Below are 19005 nucleotides of genomic sequence, written 5' to 3' on the forward strand. Positions count from 1 at the left end.
GTTTTTCTGTTAAGTACATATTAGGCTTGAAAGCTTTCTTACAGAACAAATACTTTGTTTCTTCATGGAAATGTGTCCTTTTATATAACAGCACAGTTTAACAGGCATTTCTGAACCTAAAAATGCAGAGTGTGTCTATATGTTTTTGGTATCAATCTTAATGACAGACTACTAAAGAAGTACAAAACAGTTTGGCCTTCTAAGTTCACCTAGCAGATCCATTATCCCTGTAAAAGTCCAGATCAAGAAGACCATAAAGTCATTCCAGTGATAGTAGATAAATATGAAAAAACAAAAGACCAGTATTAGATTATGTGATAAAAGCTCATCTGAACACTCACAAAGGGGCACAAGAAAGAAAGATAATCATGGGGGAGCAGGAGCTGCCCAAATAATACCGTGCCCAGAGACTCCTGTCCCTATATATGTTGTAAATGTGTGCTCTGTGTGTGTATGCCTAATGGAAATACATCTTCTAACTTGCTTCTGGTTGGAATTGGTAACATTCAACTCTAGCAACTTGCCTATCTCAGGCTGTCTGATCCAGCATGTTTTTCTCTAACAGCCAGCCTTCTTTCTAGCATGGTCCCACAAAGCACAATGAAGCAGCTTTTTAAGAAAAAAACTAATCCTCAAATACTCTTGTCAAAAAAAACCCCTGTATTAAAAGCATTCGTTTCCACCAGTTTACAAGTAATAAGCTGATTGCTTTCAGAAGATCTAGCTATGCATTTAAAGATCATGACTAAAGAACCAGGTAAACTAGTTCTTTCCTTATTTACACCGGCAGAAATTTTCGAAACCACTGTTACAAACATTTGTGAATACGTGCTTTACGTAGCTGTCTGCTCCCCTTTTACTGAGAGTTTCCCAGACTCGTTTAGGATATTAAACAAAGGATCACTGTCACATTTGGCAGAAATTGAAAATGTCAGTGTAGCTCTCTGTTGGCTCAGGTCTCTTAATTCAGAGTATTTCAAAGACAAAATTATATTTACCGCTGGTCCTGGTGGGCCTCTTGGACCTGTGGGACCATCTTTTCCTGTGAAACCCTATTCAAAAACAAAAGCATAATTAGAGATTAATTTAAGATTGTAGCCTGATGAAAATGGCCTTTAAGATTGTATAATTGCAATACTCCTGATTACTACTGCCATATATTTTAAAACCAATCTACAATGTAAGTTATAAAATAGTTATCACAACTAATGCTATGGAGAAGGCTATGGAACAATGAGCTATAGACAATTTAGAAGATGTTCAGCTGCTGTTGCTTAACTGAGAATTAAATCAATCTTTCTCAGCATTTTTAAGAAAAGGAATCATCGTTTGATGCCGTGGGATTTATGGTGCCTCAAAAAATCTCCCGGAGCAGTTAATTAGGGGTATGATAAGAAAGGGTTTATTATGCCAAGGCAAAAGATGTTACACGGTGCGTGCACCCCTGTGCCCCAGATGTTACATTTTATAATACCATCCATCCAATCCCAGATGTGTCCGCCCTGTGACCTTTACTCTGGACTGCCCTGGTTCCACCCCCTGAAAATGGGTCTGAGGTGTATTTTGGGACCACCTACTTCATCTATCTTCATCTTCTTCAGAGCACAAAGGGTACATAGTTACCTAATTCTTGACTTCATTTTGTTGTTCAGGCCCTGATATGGCTGTTCCCTAAACAGTCTAGGCCTTGCCTTGACTAAACATTTCTACTGGATTCAGGGGTAGGAGTGATATAGGGAGCATAGAATGGGGTAAGAGGGTTAAGGAATGTGTAAACAAGGGTGCTACAGGGAAAAGGATGTAAGGGATGCTGCTTTTAAAATCTACTTATAAAACTTATAAGGGTTTACAAGCATTCGAAAAATAAAAACCATTAGGGGCTTAAGGAATCAGTTCTATCCCAGAAGAGCAAGATCTTTCTTTTCACTGTTTTCTCACTCATGGATTAGTTGGAAAATCAGAGGTTTCTGCTTAAATGAAGAACCATCTCCCTCTCAGATATTTCTCCTGCAAGAAGAGATGCTGAGAAGTCCCATTTCAGTGACCTAACATAGCATGCATAAATTAATGTTGATGGTCCTTGACCCACCAATCCAACATAATGCTCTTTGGCAACTGGCTATGACATGGTTGTCTATTTTCACTTCTGGCTATCAACTCCCACTAAAGGATAACTATATATGCATATATCAGCTATTAATTTTGACCGTAAAGGTTCGTAAGAGCCTTTGTCTAATTTTGAGCTAATTTTCACTATAAAGATGATAAATTGCTTCAGTCATCTCAAAGATGATATTCCACTGTGACAACAAAAGAGATTTACTTAGTAGACTCCAATTAGAAGGAAGGAATTGCAACAACTCCACAACAAGCATGCCCTTCACTATGAAGACATTTCAGAATCCTCCATCCAAAGAAAACTTTTTAGTTCCAAATAGTCAAAGGTTTAGGAGCAAACCTGACCTTCACAGTAAGATTGGCACAGACAGATTCTTTACCAATATGACATCTCCCAGACATTGAGATAAGCAGAGATTCAAGGCAACAGCAACAGTGTGGGGAAGACAGCAGGGCTGAGTTCCTCAGTAGAGCCCCACTCAGCTGCTCTGTGGGTGCAGGCATCTGAGAACCCAGTCAGGAAAGGGAGCAGTGCAGTTTTTACAGAACCTACTGGCTACCTGTCTTGGGAGCTTTTCACCCCTGAGGTGTTTCCAACCCTTCTACTTTTGTCTCTCCAGATGGGATACTGATAAAAGAACTCCTTTTGAAAAAGTATTTGAAAATAGAAAGATATATAAAGAAGCAGGGGGAGAGAGGGGAGGAACACAGAAAACACATTACTTGGTCTTTTAACATAAACTGATGAAACCTTACCCTTTCTCCTGGAGGTCCCACTGGGCCAGGTGGACCGGGTAAACCTGGAGTTCCCTAGAGGGAAAAGGAATGAGAAATTGTATCCATGACAGAATAAACAACACTGCTATGCTAAGCATCACATATATCTCTAGTATAGATGTTCTTCCACTTTTTCTGTCTAATCTCATTGTACACTGACATGTAGCATTGCTTTCTCCAGGGCATTACTACTCTCTAAAAGTGTATTACTCAGGGTTATAAGGACTAATAAAACAGGTAAGGAATACAAGGCCCTTGGCCCATGACTGACATTACCTGATATATAAAATTAAATCCACAGCAACATTTAAACATCCCCCATCTAGTCTATATATCTCCAGTAAAATTAAGGACAATACAGTAACCAAGGAATATTCATTATGTCACCATATGTGCAGTAAAATGACCTTAGATTATCTAAATTTCGCTGATTATCTAAAAATACCCTAAATTTTTCTCCTCAAAACCTAATCCTAGTTTACAATATAGAAACCTGAAAGTAACCGAAATTGAATATTACTTTCTTCTTTCAGAACACAGACAGTTAATGCCCCAAGACCACTTGAATTCCAAAAGAAGGAAGTAATTAGGCAACATTGCTGAAGAGGGGTTCCACAAAAGTTCTGCAACCTTCATTTCAGGAAGATGCTTAACTGCAAGTGGTCAGCAGTTGAGAGACCTTCCTGGGACGCTACCAGTGTACTCTTCACAACTGTCCAGATGGACATTTTGCTTGACTCAGTACAGCTGTTCTTTCACTCTTGCTGTTTTGAATGGTTTACTATTTCCTATATTTCAAATTCCTAAGTATAAGACAATTATGTTTCCAAAACTATTACTTAGGAAGGTATGAGAAGAGCCCATGACTCCTAGTGATGTCAAAGACAGCTGTCCAGCAGTAAACCTGTATCAGGAATAGTGTAAAATGACATTACCTTGTCTAAGCATCAACTTACCGATCGCCCTGGTAGTCCAGGTTGGCCAGCATCACCTTTTATTCCTTGACGACCCTATAATTTTCATAAATGATTGCAAGATATTCTGAATCACAGAATTAATTTGTGTAAATTGATAGAAAATATTTCCTACAAGACACCTAAATTAAGGAATCCATAACCCAACTACATATTATGGAATAAATCAAGATACATAGACCTATTAAGTGAAGCAATACTGATCTTCTAACAAACATTTGCAAATGCAGGATGACTGGGTGATATTATATTAAAAACAAGGCATTTGAAGGGGGCTTCAACTGATAAGAAAGTGACATGGACTTTTGAGTCCATGACTGATATCACAGCTGATATCAGATGATATCATAGCAGGAAAGCTGTGAGGGGTTACATGTTTTCTTCCAATCTCCTTTATCTTTCTCAGCTGGGGAATGGAGCTGTCTAAACTCATGAAAGGTGAAATCTCGGTCTTTTTAAAGTATCACTAGTTTTCTCTAACCCATGGTCTAAAAGATATTACACACTTCCAGGTCACAAGGTGTAGGAGAACATAAAGAAGCAATGTATTGCCTTTCATAGGTAGCTTGCCTTTCATATACACTACAGCACTGTAGTATAAATGCACAGTCTAAACCCACATAAGCTAAACTTGACAATACAATAGTTATTTTTTACAGTGGCTTCATGATAATCCAGCATTAAGAACTGTTAGTAACCAAACAATTTGTAAACATAGCCTGCCAACGTGAATCGCAATGGGTATGAAAACTAGGACTCAAAAGTGGTGCTCAAACTTCTTGTGAGCTAATGAGAAATTCCATGAATGTTGGCATTTTCATTCTTCAGACTTTATCAACTGAATGTGACAAATAAATATATTATTTGTATTCCATGTCTAAAAGGAATGTGTTTGCCCTTTCTTGCTCTTTGGCACCTCTAGAACATCTTGATGAAGTTTTTCCTCCTGGTATACGAAAAAAAGCCTGAAAAGTATCTACACAGGTTAAGAAAATCTTTCTACTTTGTCTTTACAAAGCAGACCGTGTTGCTAATGTCTATCTTCAAGCACATTTTATTTTCCATTTCCCAAATTACATTACATTACAGACAGAGCAGGTAACCTATTATCAAATGTAAAATAAGACGGGATGCAATCACACACCAATTCTATTTTGTTTTCCATAAGCTTTATATTTTGATAAAAGACTTCATACAAAAAGCTCCTGAATGTATTAAAATTCAAGCTAATCCTAAATAGGAAACATCAGAATTATATTCCTACTTTTGGGGTGATTGCTTATTAAAATGTGGCAAAAGCAGTCTTAATACATACAATGTAAGCAAAGGGTTATGTATGCTATTACTATAAAAAAAACAGAATATGGTGAAATTTCATCAGTGCTTTGAAGGCACGTGCATGAAATCAGAAGCAGTATCTTGCTAAAATATGCATGCTATTGCCAAGAAAACCTCCTAGGAATGAAGGGTTGTTCTGTATGACTAGATATAGGCACCCATTTCCCCTCTGAACCTTCAGCGACTGATTTAGGCCAAACAATAGCTGTTAGACATGTAGGTCTATGAGAAAGTCTTCAAATTAATATTTCATGCTTAATTTTCCTGCACCACAGTTTGATAGTTTTGAGTCCTAAAGCTGGAATGCCTAGCAACTCTACAGAAAAGTCATTAAAACTGAAAACAGAGTAGCACAATATACATTACAGTGCTTAGGATCTGTCTCTTCATTGGTATCCCATAAGCACATCTAACATTCAGGATACAAAATGCTGTTGTATTAAGAGACTTGTTTCAGAAATAGACTTGTTTCATAACACTACCGCCCTGCAGGGGCCAATGAACATTCAGGCAAAACTGTCACCCTCTTTGCAGGACCATCATCCACATGGACAGCTCTGGCTCCCCACCCGTTCCCACCTGCACCCAAAACGGCCACTCACCGGTTCACCTGGGATTGACAGCCCATTGGGTCCCTGCGGACCTGGCGGACCTTGAGGGCCAGGAGGACCTGTCTCACCACGAGGACCAGGAGGGCCCTTAAAGCAGAAAATTAAAACAAAATTGTAAATGTCAATGCCTTCTGAGATCTGTAACTGCAAAATCCTTTGGGTTAGACACTTAAGGCAAGTCAGAAGCTTGGAGACACCTTTCATACTTCAGAACAACTTTAGAAACATTCAAGTGGCATACCCTTTCATAAGCTATTCTCTGACTCATGTTGGCCAATACATGCCCTCTGGCAGCATCAATTAGAAGCATAGCCATCTCCTCTGTACACAGGAGAGAACAATAATACTGCAGAGTGTGTATCGACACCCTGATGCCTGTAATCCCAGTATCCTTATGTGCAGTCAATGCCTTTGAAGATACACAGACTGTGTATATATAGTCTCAAATAGGTTGGCTGCACATAAATAACATAAAGGTATACTTTCAAGTAAATTTTTCATTTCCATTCTTAGCTCAGCATAAAACTAAGCATATAAATTTTCATACAGGTAAACATGTAGCAACATTATTATAGATGCATTAGAGGAAAGATACTTACAGATGAGCCAGTCAAACCCCTTTCACCTCTGGGACCTTTAGCACCTGGACCACCCTAAATTGAGTATTCAGAAAGAAAAATTATTTTATACACAGAAAGAAAAGGTACATAAAACTGGTGTGCGTTATGAATTCTCTTTAACAAACTTATATGAAATTCCAAAGTTTTGAAGTGTACAGATCACTGCTAAAAAGAGTGCTAGAATAAAAGATGCATGAGGAACTCAGGTAAACCACATCAGCTTCAGACTTGCCAATTCAGCTGACAAAAATTATTGTGATTTTTGTCTCTGCAGAAAGAAACTTCTTCAATTTATATTCATCAAAATCTCTGGATATCTCTCTAGTAGACTACCAGACAACTTAACTGGGCTTCAGATTCCTCATGCAGCAGTTTGACAGCTTCAAAGTAGAAGGACTACTGGGCTGAGCATAACTCCCTTATATTCAAAGCAATTGATAGGAGCATATTCATTCCATAGACTATTTCTCCATACAAAAAATAAAGACAGTAACTAATTTATGTCCCTTACAGAGTAAAGAATCTTTCCTTGGAGTGAAATCCTGATTCTTTATTTAGGAAAAATATTTGCACAGTCCATTAAAAGTATCTTGTACATGATGTGCACGACAGCTGAGACTGGGCCAGAGTCTTTCAACCTATCAAACAATGAGGAGCTATTCACAGTGATGATCACATTGGAAATACAGCAAAAGATTATATAAATGAATAGAAGTGGTAGGAGCTGCCTAACTGTGTTTGAAATTAAGATGAAATGGGGACAGATTACTGTGATGTTATGGACATGTTGATAGAAACTATGTCTCTGACTGATCTTTTTTCACAAAACCACAGATCAACACAAAACTATTTCCATAAATCTAAAAATCAGAAACCTCTCTGTTGTAAATAGTTAGAGCTGGTAACTTACAGCTGGTCCAGGAGGTCCTGGAGGTCCCACACTATCTTGAGTACAGGTACAAGCATTTGGAAGAGCTGGGCACTTCGCTTCATCTCTCTGAAAATTCAATCACAACAATTACTGTCATTTTAAAGAAAAGTACTCACTGGCAGCATGCTTTTCTAAAACAACAGGAGGAAGATTCTCTATTATCCTGTTTTCAAATAAAAATAAAACTCACATCTCACCAGTGGTTTCCAAATGTTTCTACAGTACCTTTTATATTTTTTAGTAAATTTTCTTTGCAAGCTAGGCAAGGCACTAACAACACAGGCACAAGTAAAATCAAATTCATATGCAATTTCTGTTGCTCTAATATTTATATGCATTGGACAATCAACTTGAACTGACAAAGAATATACTAGTTATTTTTTGAAAGCTAATTCAAGAAGAAATTAAATAGAAAAAAATATATATAACCATTCCATTAATAATACCTAGAATCTGCACTATCACAGAAATTATATTATAATGGACATTTTTTGCACCACTCCTAGGGGGCTCAATTCTAGCATTACAACCTTTCCCCCTCAAACACAAAACCTTGAAATGCAGTATTGTTCAGTGGCTGCTCTGACAACTGTGATTTAGAGGTGTTGTCAGTACAAGGTATAAGACCAGCCTAATATTGATATTGCTAAATTTCCTATTAATAACGTTTTTCTGAATAGCCTCTCTTTCACTTATACTTACCATTGAGGGAAGATCACAGCATCTGTCTCTGCTAGTCCATACTGGACTGCATACAATGTCAAAATTCTGGATTTCTAACTGTAAAAGAATGGAATACTCTTGAAAGATGAGATGTTAATTATGAAATCTATCGACATTATCATTAAAAATTACTCCTCTATTTCTAATGAGGTTAACATCATTCATACTTTCACTTCTTCTTTTGACACTGACAGAAAAAGGATTTAAAAATAATAAAAAATTTAAAACCAAACCTACATAAGGCTACAAGAACTTCAAACACTGATGCTTGCTCTTGTTCTGGGACAAAAGATAACCAAATAATGTGACTCAAGAAATATTTTGCAATGCTTAATGAATAATACCAATGAATTTCTACATCAGCTGAGTGCCTGCAGAATTCAGCATGAAATCTGGTTGAAAAACTTCTGGACCAGCTCTGAGGACTGCAGTCCTTGGGTCATATATTAATTCAGATTCATGAACAGAACTTTTCACTCACATTAGCAGCAAAAGGTTTTTCAGAAAGGCTGAAATGGGGATCTTAGGTAGACTGTAAGATCCTCAGCTGGTAGGGTTTGCACACATGGGTCAGACTGCAGACTTAAATCTTCTAAGCCCAGGTAATAGTATCAATTACATATTATTACATATTAAGTATATATCAGGATAACTGATGCAACCTTCATAGCAGCAGCCACTTTTTCATTACAAGTTTATAGATCATAAAGTCATTGGGGATTTCTCTGATCACCCAGTAGAACACTCACCACAGGACATGTCAGAATTAAAACCTGTTCATTAGAGAATGTCTTTTAGGAATAAAAATTCTTCTATAAAAAATGTTCAGTGACAGAGAACCCACAGTAAATGCACTTACTGATTAACTGCTCTCTCTATTGAGAGACAAACATTTCTGCTCCTGTTTGAATTTACCTGACTGCTTTATACTTGACTGCTTGTTTGAATTTACCTGACTGCTTTTATACCTGCAATACTTTCAGCTATTTGATTTTTGTTCTTGCAATTCTGCTGGAATGAGAAGCTATCAAGACCAAACTTCTCAGTTAAGTATATTAGGTCTTACAGTACAGACACTTAGAAGCTTTGGGTGCAACACTCGTTTCTTAGTGATCCTTAATCTGTAATCTCTTTCCTCAGAAAATTTCAAGGGCTCACATTAATGAATGGATTCATATTTATTGCTTACTGTTGCTGATCTTCGGTCGCCTTTTAGAAGTTTCCCAAGTATTTCATAGCCATCAGTTGTGATGTTCCCAGCCTCCTTAATTGGTTTTTCCAGTATTTCACTGCAGTCAATGTAAATCTTAACATTTGATGAAGTTACAACAATATGGACCTGAAAAAAAGTTAAGCATAATAGTTAAAAAAGGCACATAGGCATAAGAGTATTTCACTGATTAGGTAGTACTGTTTGAAAGTTTCTTCCTAGTAAACCTGCTTTAATTTCAACTGGTGGAAAAATTCAAACTCAAGGAAAGTCTATGATATAAATAACTTCTTTAGAATGTGTTGAAGGTCAATAAGATGAATACACAAGCACAGCAAAGAAATAGTGTTTAATGTAATAGTTGAACTATAATTAGCTATTTAAAAAGCTTGCCTGAAAATTGCTTTAAGATGGCATAGAAATAAAAAATAAAAGAATTTTTGAGAAGAATTGAATATAAGCATTTCTTGTCCTCCTCTGATGTCTGGGACCACACAAGAGGTTTATGAGTCTGTGACTGCCCACGGGCTAATAGACTCTGCCTGTAGCTCAGAGAGTAGATTGTTTCAGATCCAAAGATCCAGGGTTCAATTTCCACAGATGACTCAACCAGAGGCATTAGCTGCATTGAGATACAGGAAGTGACCAGAGAAGCCTGCCCAGAACAAGACAAAATAATGGAAGATGCAAGAGAGAAATTTCCATGAGAGAAATATGGCTACAAAAACATATGCTAAAATAAGGAGAAACAGGGAAGAAGAGGAAGAGATTAATTATAGGAAATAGGGGAAATTTAGTAGGGAGAAAGGAATGACTGCAATAAAGAGAGTATGTTTACCAGGAAAAGAGAATTAAATGCTTATGGGAAACACAGCAAACCTTACAGAGAGGAACAAACAAAATCTAAGCAAATATTATCTTTCCAAAAACGTATAGTATGTATGGCAAACATTAACATATGTGAATTTTCTACATTTCTGTGAAAACAGAAAACATTCAGGAGTCTCAAGGAAACAAAAAAGGGTCTGGCATTTTAGCACATGCAGTTGATGGAAGGTCATCTTAAGGCAACAAAGTTTTATGGGGCTTATTATACCTTAAATACTGCATATATTTTACATACATCATTATAACATCTATGTAATTGTTAAAATATCAATACATTAAGATCAGCAGTAAAGAATCCCTGACATAGGCATTTATGTTTTAAAGTTTCTGTTATCCCAGTACATAATCCTTCAGAAGCATATTGTTATTTGATTACTGCTTTAAAAATTGGCATAAAAGTGAAAGAGAGATTTCCTTAAATGTCCTGAGTCAACAAGTGCCTGAACATTCCCCTGAGAATTTGTTCTTCTTTTTCCCTATTAAATATTTTTCCATGCAGAGTTGTCTCCAAGGCATCAGCATAGCTTACCTAAAACTCTTTTGAAATTATGTGCTTATACTTTATATACAAGTGAGGTTTTTTATTAGTATTCCCAACAATGTTCCTTGAGCAAATAATTAAAAAATAATGGAAAGATAACTGAGTGTGTCCAAAGTATAATCGGGTATTACATGCCAAACTTTCCATAAAATAAATAAGTGCTACGCCAAAACTTTAAATTCATTATAATTTATACATCATATACTCAGTCATTTGATTGTATGACTAAATTTTACAGGTTAATTAATGCATCATCCAGCTTAAACTCATCACAGATATAATTTACTAGTTCTGACAGGTACCTAAAAGGCAAGGCCTTCTACTGGAGTGTTAAGTATTTTTCACAATTTCAGTAAAGTAAGAGACATTGCATAGCAAAAGGATATTACTGCATTTTTATCTGCACACAAAACTTAGAAGAGGTGAATCTACATCAGAATGCCGAATGAGACCATCAACTTGAAAATGTTCAAACAGGAATAACTGCTGAGCATTGCCCATACATCCAAATAAGAGATACCAGCAATTAAAAATAAGCAGAGCTCTCCCAAGTCATTGACTCAGTCAGCTAACCACTGATTTAATGTCAGATTTGAATTGCAGCCTAAATCTCATGGCCCAGGCATAAATCTAGTACAATGAGGCATCTGGTCTTTACAGCAAATAAAACATCTCTATATTCAAGCCTGCTACATTTTGTCTTCAACAATGTCTAACACCCTAACATACAGAATCGGTTCTGACCATTTCATTCATGAGATTTTAGGAAAGGAAACATACTTTAATCTTTCTCTCCGGACACCTTGTAAGACAAAGTTTGACGGTGTTCTGATCTACTGCTAAGGGAATCATATCAATAAGCTAAGCAAACTAATTTCCCTATGTATATCAGCAGAAAGACATACACTCATTATCAAATTTTGTGTGACTAACTACTGCAAAATGGTAAGTTAAAAGGAAGTCTAGCATGGTAAGAATAAGAAAGAAGAAGTTGTCTGTCTGTCCAAAACATCAGTTATAAACTTAATGACTGTCTCAGGCAGTCAGATTTTTTCCTATGGGACTTGCCAGATTCAACAGCTTTCACCATAGCTGTGCTACAGAGAGTGTTCAAGTATGCCAAAGTAAATTTCCCTACAGTTAGGTTTAGTTAACTGCATTTCACCAAATAAGCCACTAAGTCATCAAAAGGAAACCACAAAAATGTTTGATATTTTGGAAAACAAACTTCTTGCATTGTAAAGATTTGCTATTTCTTTGAAACTGGATGGTAGGAGAAATTGCAGAAGTACCTTCAGGAATGTTTTAGTCTTACTTTCCTTCCTTCATCCAGCTGAAACTACTGTGATCCGTTATTAGGAGCTAATCAACATGGCTGATACATAAGTCTTTCCCAGCACGTGAGCTGGGGAAGCCCATGATGCCATCATTTACAACCTGACTCAGATAGTAATGTCAGTAATCACCCTGGAGAGAATTCAGAGAAATAAACTTAGCTACATGATGAAAACATCCCAAATACCACTCCACTAGCAAATTTGCAGATGACACCAAGTTGGTGTAGGGGAGTGTTGATCTGCTGGAAGGCAGGAGGGCTCTGCAGAGGGACCTGGACAAGCTGGAGAGATGGTCTGATTCCAAGGGGGTGAGGTTCAACAAGGCCAAGTGCCAGGTCCTCGACTTTGGCCACAACAACCCCAGGCAGCGCTACAGGCTGGGGACAGAGTGGCTGGAGAGCAGCCAGGCAGAGAGGGACCTGGGAGTTTGGATTGACAGGAAGCTGAACATGAGCCAGCAGTGTGCCCAGGTGGCCAAGAAGGCCAATGGCATCCTGGCCTGGATCAGGAACACTGTGGCCAACAGGTCCAGGGAAGTGATTCTTCCCCTGTACTCAGTGCTGGTGAGGCCACACCTGGAGTCCTGTGTCCAGTTCTGGGCCCCTCAGTTCAGGAAGGATATTGAGGTGCTGGAGTAGATCCAGAGAAGAGCAACAAGGCTGGTGAAGGGACTCAAGCACAAGTCCTATGAGGCGAGGCTGAGGGAGCTGGGGCTGTTCAGCCTGGAGAAGAGGAGGCTCAGGGGAGACCTCCTCACTCTCTACAACTCCCTGAAAGGAGGTTGTAGCCAGGTGGGGGTTGGTCTCTTCTCCCAGGCAACCAGCAGTAGGACAAGAGGGCACAGTCTTAAGCTCTGCCAGGGCAGGTTTAGGTTGAATATTAGGAAAAAATTTTTTACAGAGAGAGTGATCAGACATTGGAATGGGCTGCCCAGGGAAGTGGTGGATTCACCATCCCTGGAGGTTTTTAAGATGAGGCTGGATGTGGCACTTAGTGCCATGGTCTAGTAACCACGGCAGTGTTGGATCAAGGGTTGGACTTGATGATCTCAGAGGTCTTTTCCAACCCAGCTAATTCAATGATTCTATGATTCTATGATTCTTTAAATCAAAGCTCCTCCAGCTACTTTAAATACTATCAAAATCTGAACTTTTGATTCCTTTCTGGGGAAAAAAGAAGGGGAATGGCTCACTAAATAAGTGAGACATTTTTGCTTAAGAAACAGTCCCATAAGCAAGAATTCATAGTTCCAGAGCTTTAAGATAATTTGCAAATGGATGTTATTCTCGCACATCGTTTGGCATCTTAAGCTAACTTTCTGTTCATATGTATTAGTGTATTTACTTACTAAAATAATAAAAAATTCTGGATTTTTACTTTCCCTGTAATTGTTTTTCATTAGCAAGTGTAACAAACAATTTTACATTACTGCTAGTATTTCTAGCATCTAACAGGGGCTGCAGATTATTCCCTATTTGCTCTGATAAATGAGCAGAGCTTCACTCTAAGTGCTGCCAGACAATTCTACTCAACTCTAGCACATTTAGAGAAACTACAAGAAAAAACCTGATTCTAAACATCAATAAAATTAGCAGCAGACACTTAAAACAGACTGCTGGCAGCATAGCACATAGAGAGCTCCACACCACCGACCTGAAGAAGGGAAGTATCAACTCTCACTGATATGTAAAATAAGGCATGCTACATATTGCTCTGTGTCTCAACAGTACTTCTTGTTGATGACTCAAAAACAATATATATCCTAGCCTATACTGACAGCTTTTCTCACGTCAATAGATCTATACATTTCCTTAAAATTCAGTTGTCCTACAAAAAAAAAAAAAAAAGACAAAATGCCAAATGTCAAGGACAAATTAAAGGCTGCTTAATGTAGTTGTGATCCGAAGATAATTGTAACTATCAGTTACAAAATCAGTGCCTTAAACAATTCTTCATATATGCAAAAATAATTAGGCATTAAATAAATTCTAAAGAATAGTTGGATATAACATAGAACCAGTCTGGGAAATTATCCTCTGTCAAATTCTGAGGAAATCACTAGCTTTTATAGTACTGTGTGATTTCCGTAATCCTCTGTGTTTTAAACAAATGAAGTCACAAAACATCATAATGCTGGCACCACCTATCTTTCCCTGCTATAAGCCAAAGAGAGCTCAGTTGAAAATGTGGCCTCCAGTATCTGGAAGTTGACAGAGGCAACCCCTTATCAGTATCCTCAAAGGAATGCTGCAAGTCACTAGTCATAAAGAAAACAAATGCTATACTCCATCCATAATTAGTTATCTGACGAAAACAAAACTAAACAGAAGGGAGATAAATGAAAACATGAGAACGTGCATTTCAGCTGACCAAAAGTGTTGCAATTGCAACTCACTTTCTTGCCCTAAACATATATACTTAACAAGCAAGAAAATATTTTTAAATTATTTTTAGATATATGTGTAGCCTGACACCCAAACACTTGGGTTAGTAGAGGTAAGGAAGCAGGATCAAATTTTCATAATTCCATGCACAAGTTTAGAAAAGCAAGCACAAAACTGTCACAATTGAAGGCAGATGCAATAACATGCAAGGATTTCACTAGCCATTTTGACAATTCAAAAAACATAAGTTTCATTCTAAATCATAAACAGATTTCTTATGGGCTCTCTTTCATTATCGTTGCTTCCTCAGTTAACATGAGGAAGTTTAGGCCCAATGAATTTAAGCCAAAAACATATGAATACACATTCATACATACAAAATCATGTATTATATTTGATAAACATAAGAATCTTCTTCAATATGTTATTCGCCTCCCAACATTCGTTCTTACTCACTTTCTTTGGCTACATCTTCCTCTTCTCTGAATGATTTCAAATCACAACACACACACCCCAATCTTTTGTCACCAGAACTTCCTTTCCTTTTTTTTTTTCAAGTTTATCTTTTATTTTCCCTCTTTCATGTGCCAGGAACTAGGCTACGATTTCTTGTTCAGATGTATCCCTTCACTTACAAATTGAACAAATTCTTGACAAATTCTTGACAAATATCTTACATTGGTTCAAAGGAAAGCTATAACTGCAGAGATCTTGTTTTACATGATCTGTAAGTCCCTATGTCAACTTAAAGTACTATCCAAGGAACAGATATAACTGGCAGTAACTTCTGCTTAGTTGTCTTTTATTTCAAAGAACAGCACTTCAGAAAGAAACATTTGTAATTTCAATCCTTTACCTTATGGAAGCTTCCATAAAAGATTTTCTTTATTTCATCATTATCAAAAGTTACAGTTTGAACCTCTCCCCGTGTATCCTTGTTAAAGAATGACAGCACTTTGTTGCCAGCTGCAATAAATGAAAATAACACATTTCATTTCACATGTACTACTGAAACCACCCTCCTAAGATACACTTATAGATATAATCTAGTTTATCCCTCAGTTGGGTAAACACAGATCATAGGTGGTGTTAATGACCTGTAAGTACATAGATATACTTTCCTTTGATTTTAGAGTTCATACCAAAGTTGAAATGTAGCTTAGATTAATTATTCTTAGTTGAATAATAGATGCACAAAGTTTAAAAAAAATCTCTTAAATCAAAAAATATATAATCCTTTTATCATATAGAAATGCTTTAGGGTTGGAAATATTTGGGAAGAATGCATACAAAGTAACATAACATATAACTTCTCTATGCAATAAATGTAATCATCCTTACGATCAAGTACAACTCCAACTTGAGGTTTGTAATCTCTGTCTGTAATCTGCCAAATTGAAAAAGGCTCATTGGGGGATTCAGGCAGGAGACGGAATAACAGAATGATAGTGTATGCCTGCGGCAATCCCTCTGGGTGAATCTCTCTGTTAAAAAAATATGAAGATATTTTTTCACATGGAAACACGTAAGCAAAAGAAGATCTTCATAATTTGCTCTTTTTTCAAAGAAAAGACACAAGAGTAACAGGGAAACCACAGCATTCAATGGAACAGAATATTTTAACTACACTTTCAAATAGAAAATACTGTTGTGATAGAAAAACATCATGTGATTTGCTAAGATGAACTCACAGCCTGTCTTCTGTTGGTCCCAGCACCAATATAGAGAAAGCCGAAATATGACCAAGAACTCTTGATTCTTGTGGCAAGAATCTTTATAAACTGCACATGTTTTAAATTCCTTGATGATAAGTACAGAAAAAAAGACTACGCTTTTTATATCTGGTCTGTTTCAGTCAGGCAACAGCACTTAACTACTGCTGCTTTTCAGGCATAGGTACAGTAAAGGAGATATTCAATATCTTCTCTGCAATTAGTGATGCATTTGGGCTCCAGCTCATTCTTTAGTGGCTCAGGTTTAAATTTGTGATATTTGAACTGTTAGACATTAAAAAAGCAAAGAGACAAAAGAAAATAAAACCATGCTTGAAATATCTCCAGTATTTTTTAAAGGGGAAGGGAGGGAATGCAGTAAAGCAACTGTAAGAAAGGAGGTGGCTACTGCTTCTCCTTAACTATTATAATGCAGCTCAGGGTGGGATTTGGCTACATGAACATAAACTTTAAAATCTTAAAATGAAGAGAGGACCTCCTTTGTATATTAGGCAAAGCTTATGTACCCATACAATTATGGACACTACAATAAAAATGTATCACTAAGTCAACAACACTACACAGCACAGTGCAAGAATGCAAGTATTAATGTAGATATAGCAACACAAGTTATAACCCAGATAACAAGTTCTTTCAGATATGGAAACAACTATGCCACTAGGATCAGTATGCTTTTATTGCTTTGCTGACTCAGTCTAAAGTGAGTTTTATTTTCTGGATTCTCATGAAAAATAAGTGCCCAGAATACTCTGGCAAGTCCTCCACCTCTTATAGCAGACATTAGACTATGTATCACAACATTCTAAAAAAAATGAAATAAAGAGGAAGTCTGCCTTTTTATTGTCTTTTCATCAGCTGATCCTGCTAAATGCAAGGTCTATCTTAACACATAATTGGGATTATCTGTACTTCCCTAGATTGTAAAAATGCAGGCTGTCAGAGAACTATCACCCCTATAGCTATTAACGCATGCCAATGAACTCAAAAGTCCTCAAGTCCTCCCCTTTTAAAGTTGTGATCTGAGAAGGCTGGCAAAAAGAAATTATTTCTTCATAAACCTCAGCTCCTGCGCTTGTGATCTGATCTTTACCCAATCTGACAGAATTTCAGAAGGTTTCAAAGGCTTCTGTGAAAAGAAGACTAAATTTCCTTAAATTTAATAGGAACAATGGGCTCTCTTTATGCATCTCCTCTGACTCAAAATAACCTTTTTTGAAAGTTACTTAAATAAATGGGAGAGAAACAAATGTAAAAAAAAAAAAAAAAAAAGAAGAGAAGAGAGAGGTACTGTTCCCCTCTTAGTAAAACCAACTCCTAAGTCTTTTTGTTCTTTGTGAAAAAGATGTTGGCCAGACTGACCATATATTACCCACCCATAACCACAGGCCCTTGAAAACTCCACGCCATTTGCCAAATAAGGCAAGTCAAGTAGAGGAGAAACTTCCCTAAATCAGCGGCATCAGCGTGCTGCCTACTGCAGTAGGAATAACGCTTCTGAAAAAAGTGATGCTTATCCCACCATATTGAAACCATTTCTCTCTGGCAATGGAGAGCTTCTTGTACTAAGAAGGCTGTTGTTCAACTGTCTAAGTATAAACTGTGGATTACATGCAACTCAAATGGTTAAGAAGCATAATCTCAAAGAACAATGAACAACTGGATTAATAATGAACTGTGACTGCAATGGAAGGAATAGATTAGCATTTAATGAGAACAATGATAGATATTCTTTGTCTTAGTGTTCAGTAAAAACATCAAATTAACACATCTTCCATAAAACATTAATGCTATCATCTAAAAACTCTGTTAATCCTTTCCCATCTGCTCACCCTAAATATGAGTCTTTCAGGTTTACTTACCGTATTGGCTGGCTGACAAAGGCATTTTTGTGGAGTCTATATGCTACATAGCTTGGGAAAGAGCCTGATTCCAGTGATACGCCTTGTACGGAAGCAAAATGCTTCTCCGTTAGATTATATGATTCCAGCATCTTGAAACCTTTAAGTCCAGAGAGAAAATAAAAAACAGAAACATTGTAGAGCTGTACAAGACGCAAATGAACTTATGCCAAAATATTAGACAGTTGCTTACCAGGTGAAGTGTATCCCTCCAAGTAAATAAGGGGACAAGCTGAAAGACATGAAACAATATATAATTCAAAACTACAAAACCTAACATGAGATGAACATACATATACTTCAGAAAGTTTTGTTACCAAGAAGTCTATGTTACTGTTAATTATGAGTCAAATTTTGTTACGTTTGTCATACTGTGTCCTGTGCTGTGGTAGATGTGCTGTCAAATTCTTTACTCATCATTTTTAGTAGGTTATTTCTACTGTGAAAAAATGTATGGAACAAGAAATGAAACCACAAATATTTTAAGAGTATAATTCATACGAAGAAAGGAGGACAATGACACAGTCTTTCCATGAATATTTAAGGCATGAGTCGAGCTGCATAATAGCTGTCAGATTCACAAGGAAAAACTGCATATTTATGTAGCTCCTCAGGAGCCAGCAGATGAGGCAGTTAGAGAGTACACAGTTGCACATGACAGGCCTGAGAATTTCTTATTTTTGCCATAGAAGGATTTCACTTGAGTAAACAACTCAACTGTAGATAGTTTTAAAACAGCATCACACAGTGTAGCTTTACTTCTTTAGCAACCCTATCCCAGTGGTAAGTAAGAGATCTGTTGTGCCCTGCAGTTCACATCAGGCATCATTCTACTTCTTAAAGAGCAGAAGTTGTCACTGACTGTTAATCTCTTTTTGTTTACCAGTACTTTTGAAATACAAGACAAGATTCTATAAAATAC

The 19005-nt window shown here is 37.1% G+C and overlaps 1 protein-coding gene across 3 annotated transcripts in view; it reads right to left on the bottom strand.

Moving 5' to 3' along the window:
* Window positions 1-19005, bottom strand: part of COL12A1 (collagen type XII alpha 1 chain) — a 104846-nt gene that overhangs the window by 13523 nt on the left and 72318 nt on the right. For all 3 annotated transcript variants that reach the window (XM_051778002.1, XM_051778001.1, XM_051778003.1), the window contains 12 exons: window positions 18277-18315; window positions 18045-18183; window positions 15794-15936; window positions 15309-15418; window positions 9282-9431; window positions 8072-8149; window positions 7349-7435; window positions 6418-6471; window positions 5810-5905; window positions 3852-3905; window positions 2875-2928; window positions 999-1052 (listed from right to left, as the gene is read on the bottom strand). In XM_051778002.1, coding sequence (XP_051633962.1) covers window positions 999-1052; window positions 2875-2928; window positions 3852-3905; window positions 5810-5905; window positions 6418-6471; window positions 7349-7435; window positions 8072-8149; window positions 9282-9431; window positions 15309-15418; window positions 15794-15936; window positions 18045-18183; window positions 18277-18315 — 1058 coding nt within the window. The remainder of the gene's footprint in view (window positions 1-998; window positions 1053-2874; window positions 2929-3851; window positions 3906-5809; window positions 5906-6417; window positions 6472-7348; window positions 7436-8071; window positions 8150-9281; window positions 9432-15308; window positions 15419-15793; window positions 15937-18044; window positions 18184-18276; window positions 18316-19005) is intronic.

This window comes from Manacus candei, unplaced genomic scaffold, assembly GCF_025592945.1.
Source record: "Manacus candei isolate 608988 ecotype Guabito, Panama unplaced genomic scaffold, ASM2559294v1 h1tg000011l, whole genome shotgun sequence".
In the NCBI taxonomy this organism is placed as follows: domain Eukaryota; kingdom Metazoa; phylum Chordata; class Aves; order Passeriformes; family Pipridae; genus Manacus; species Manacus candei.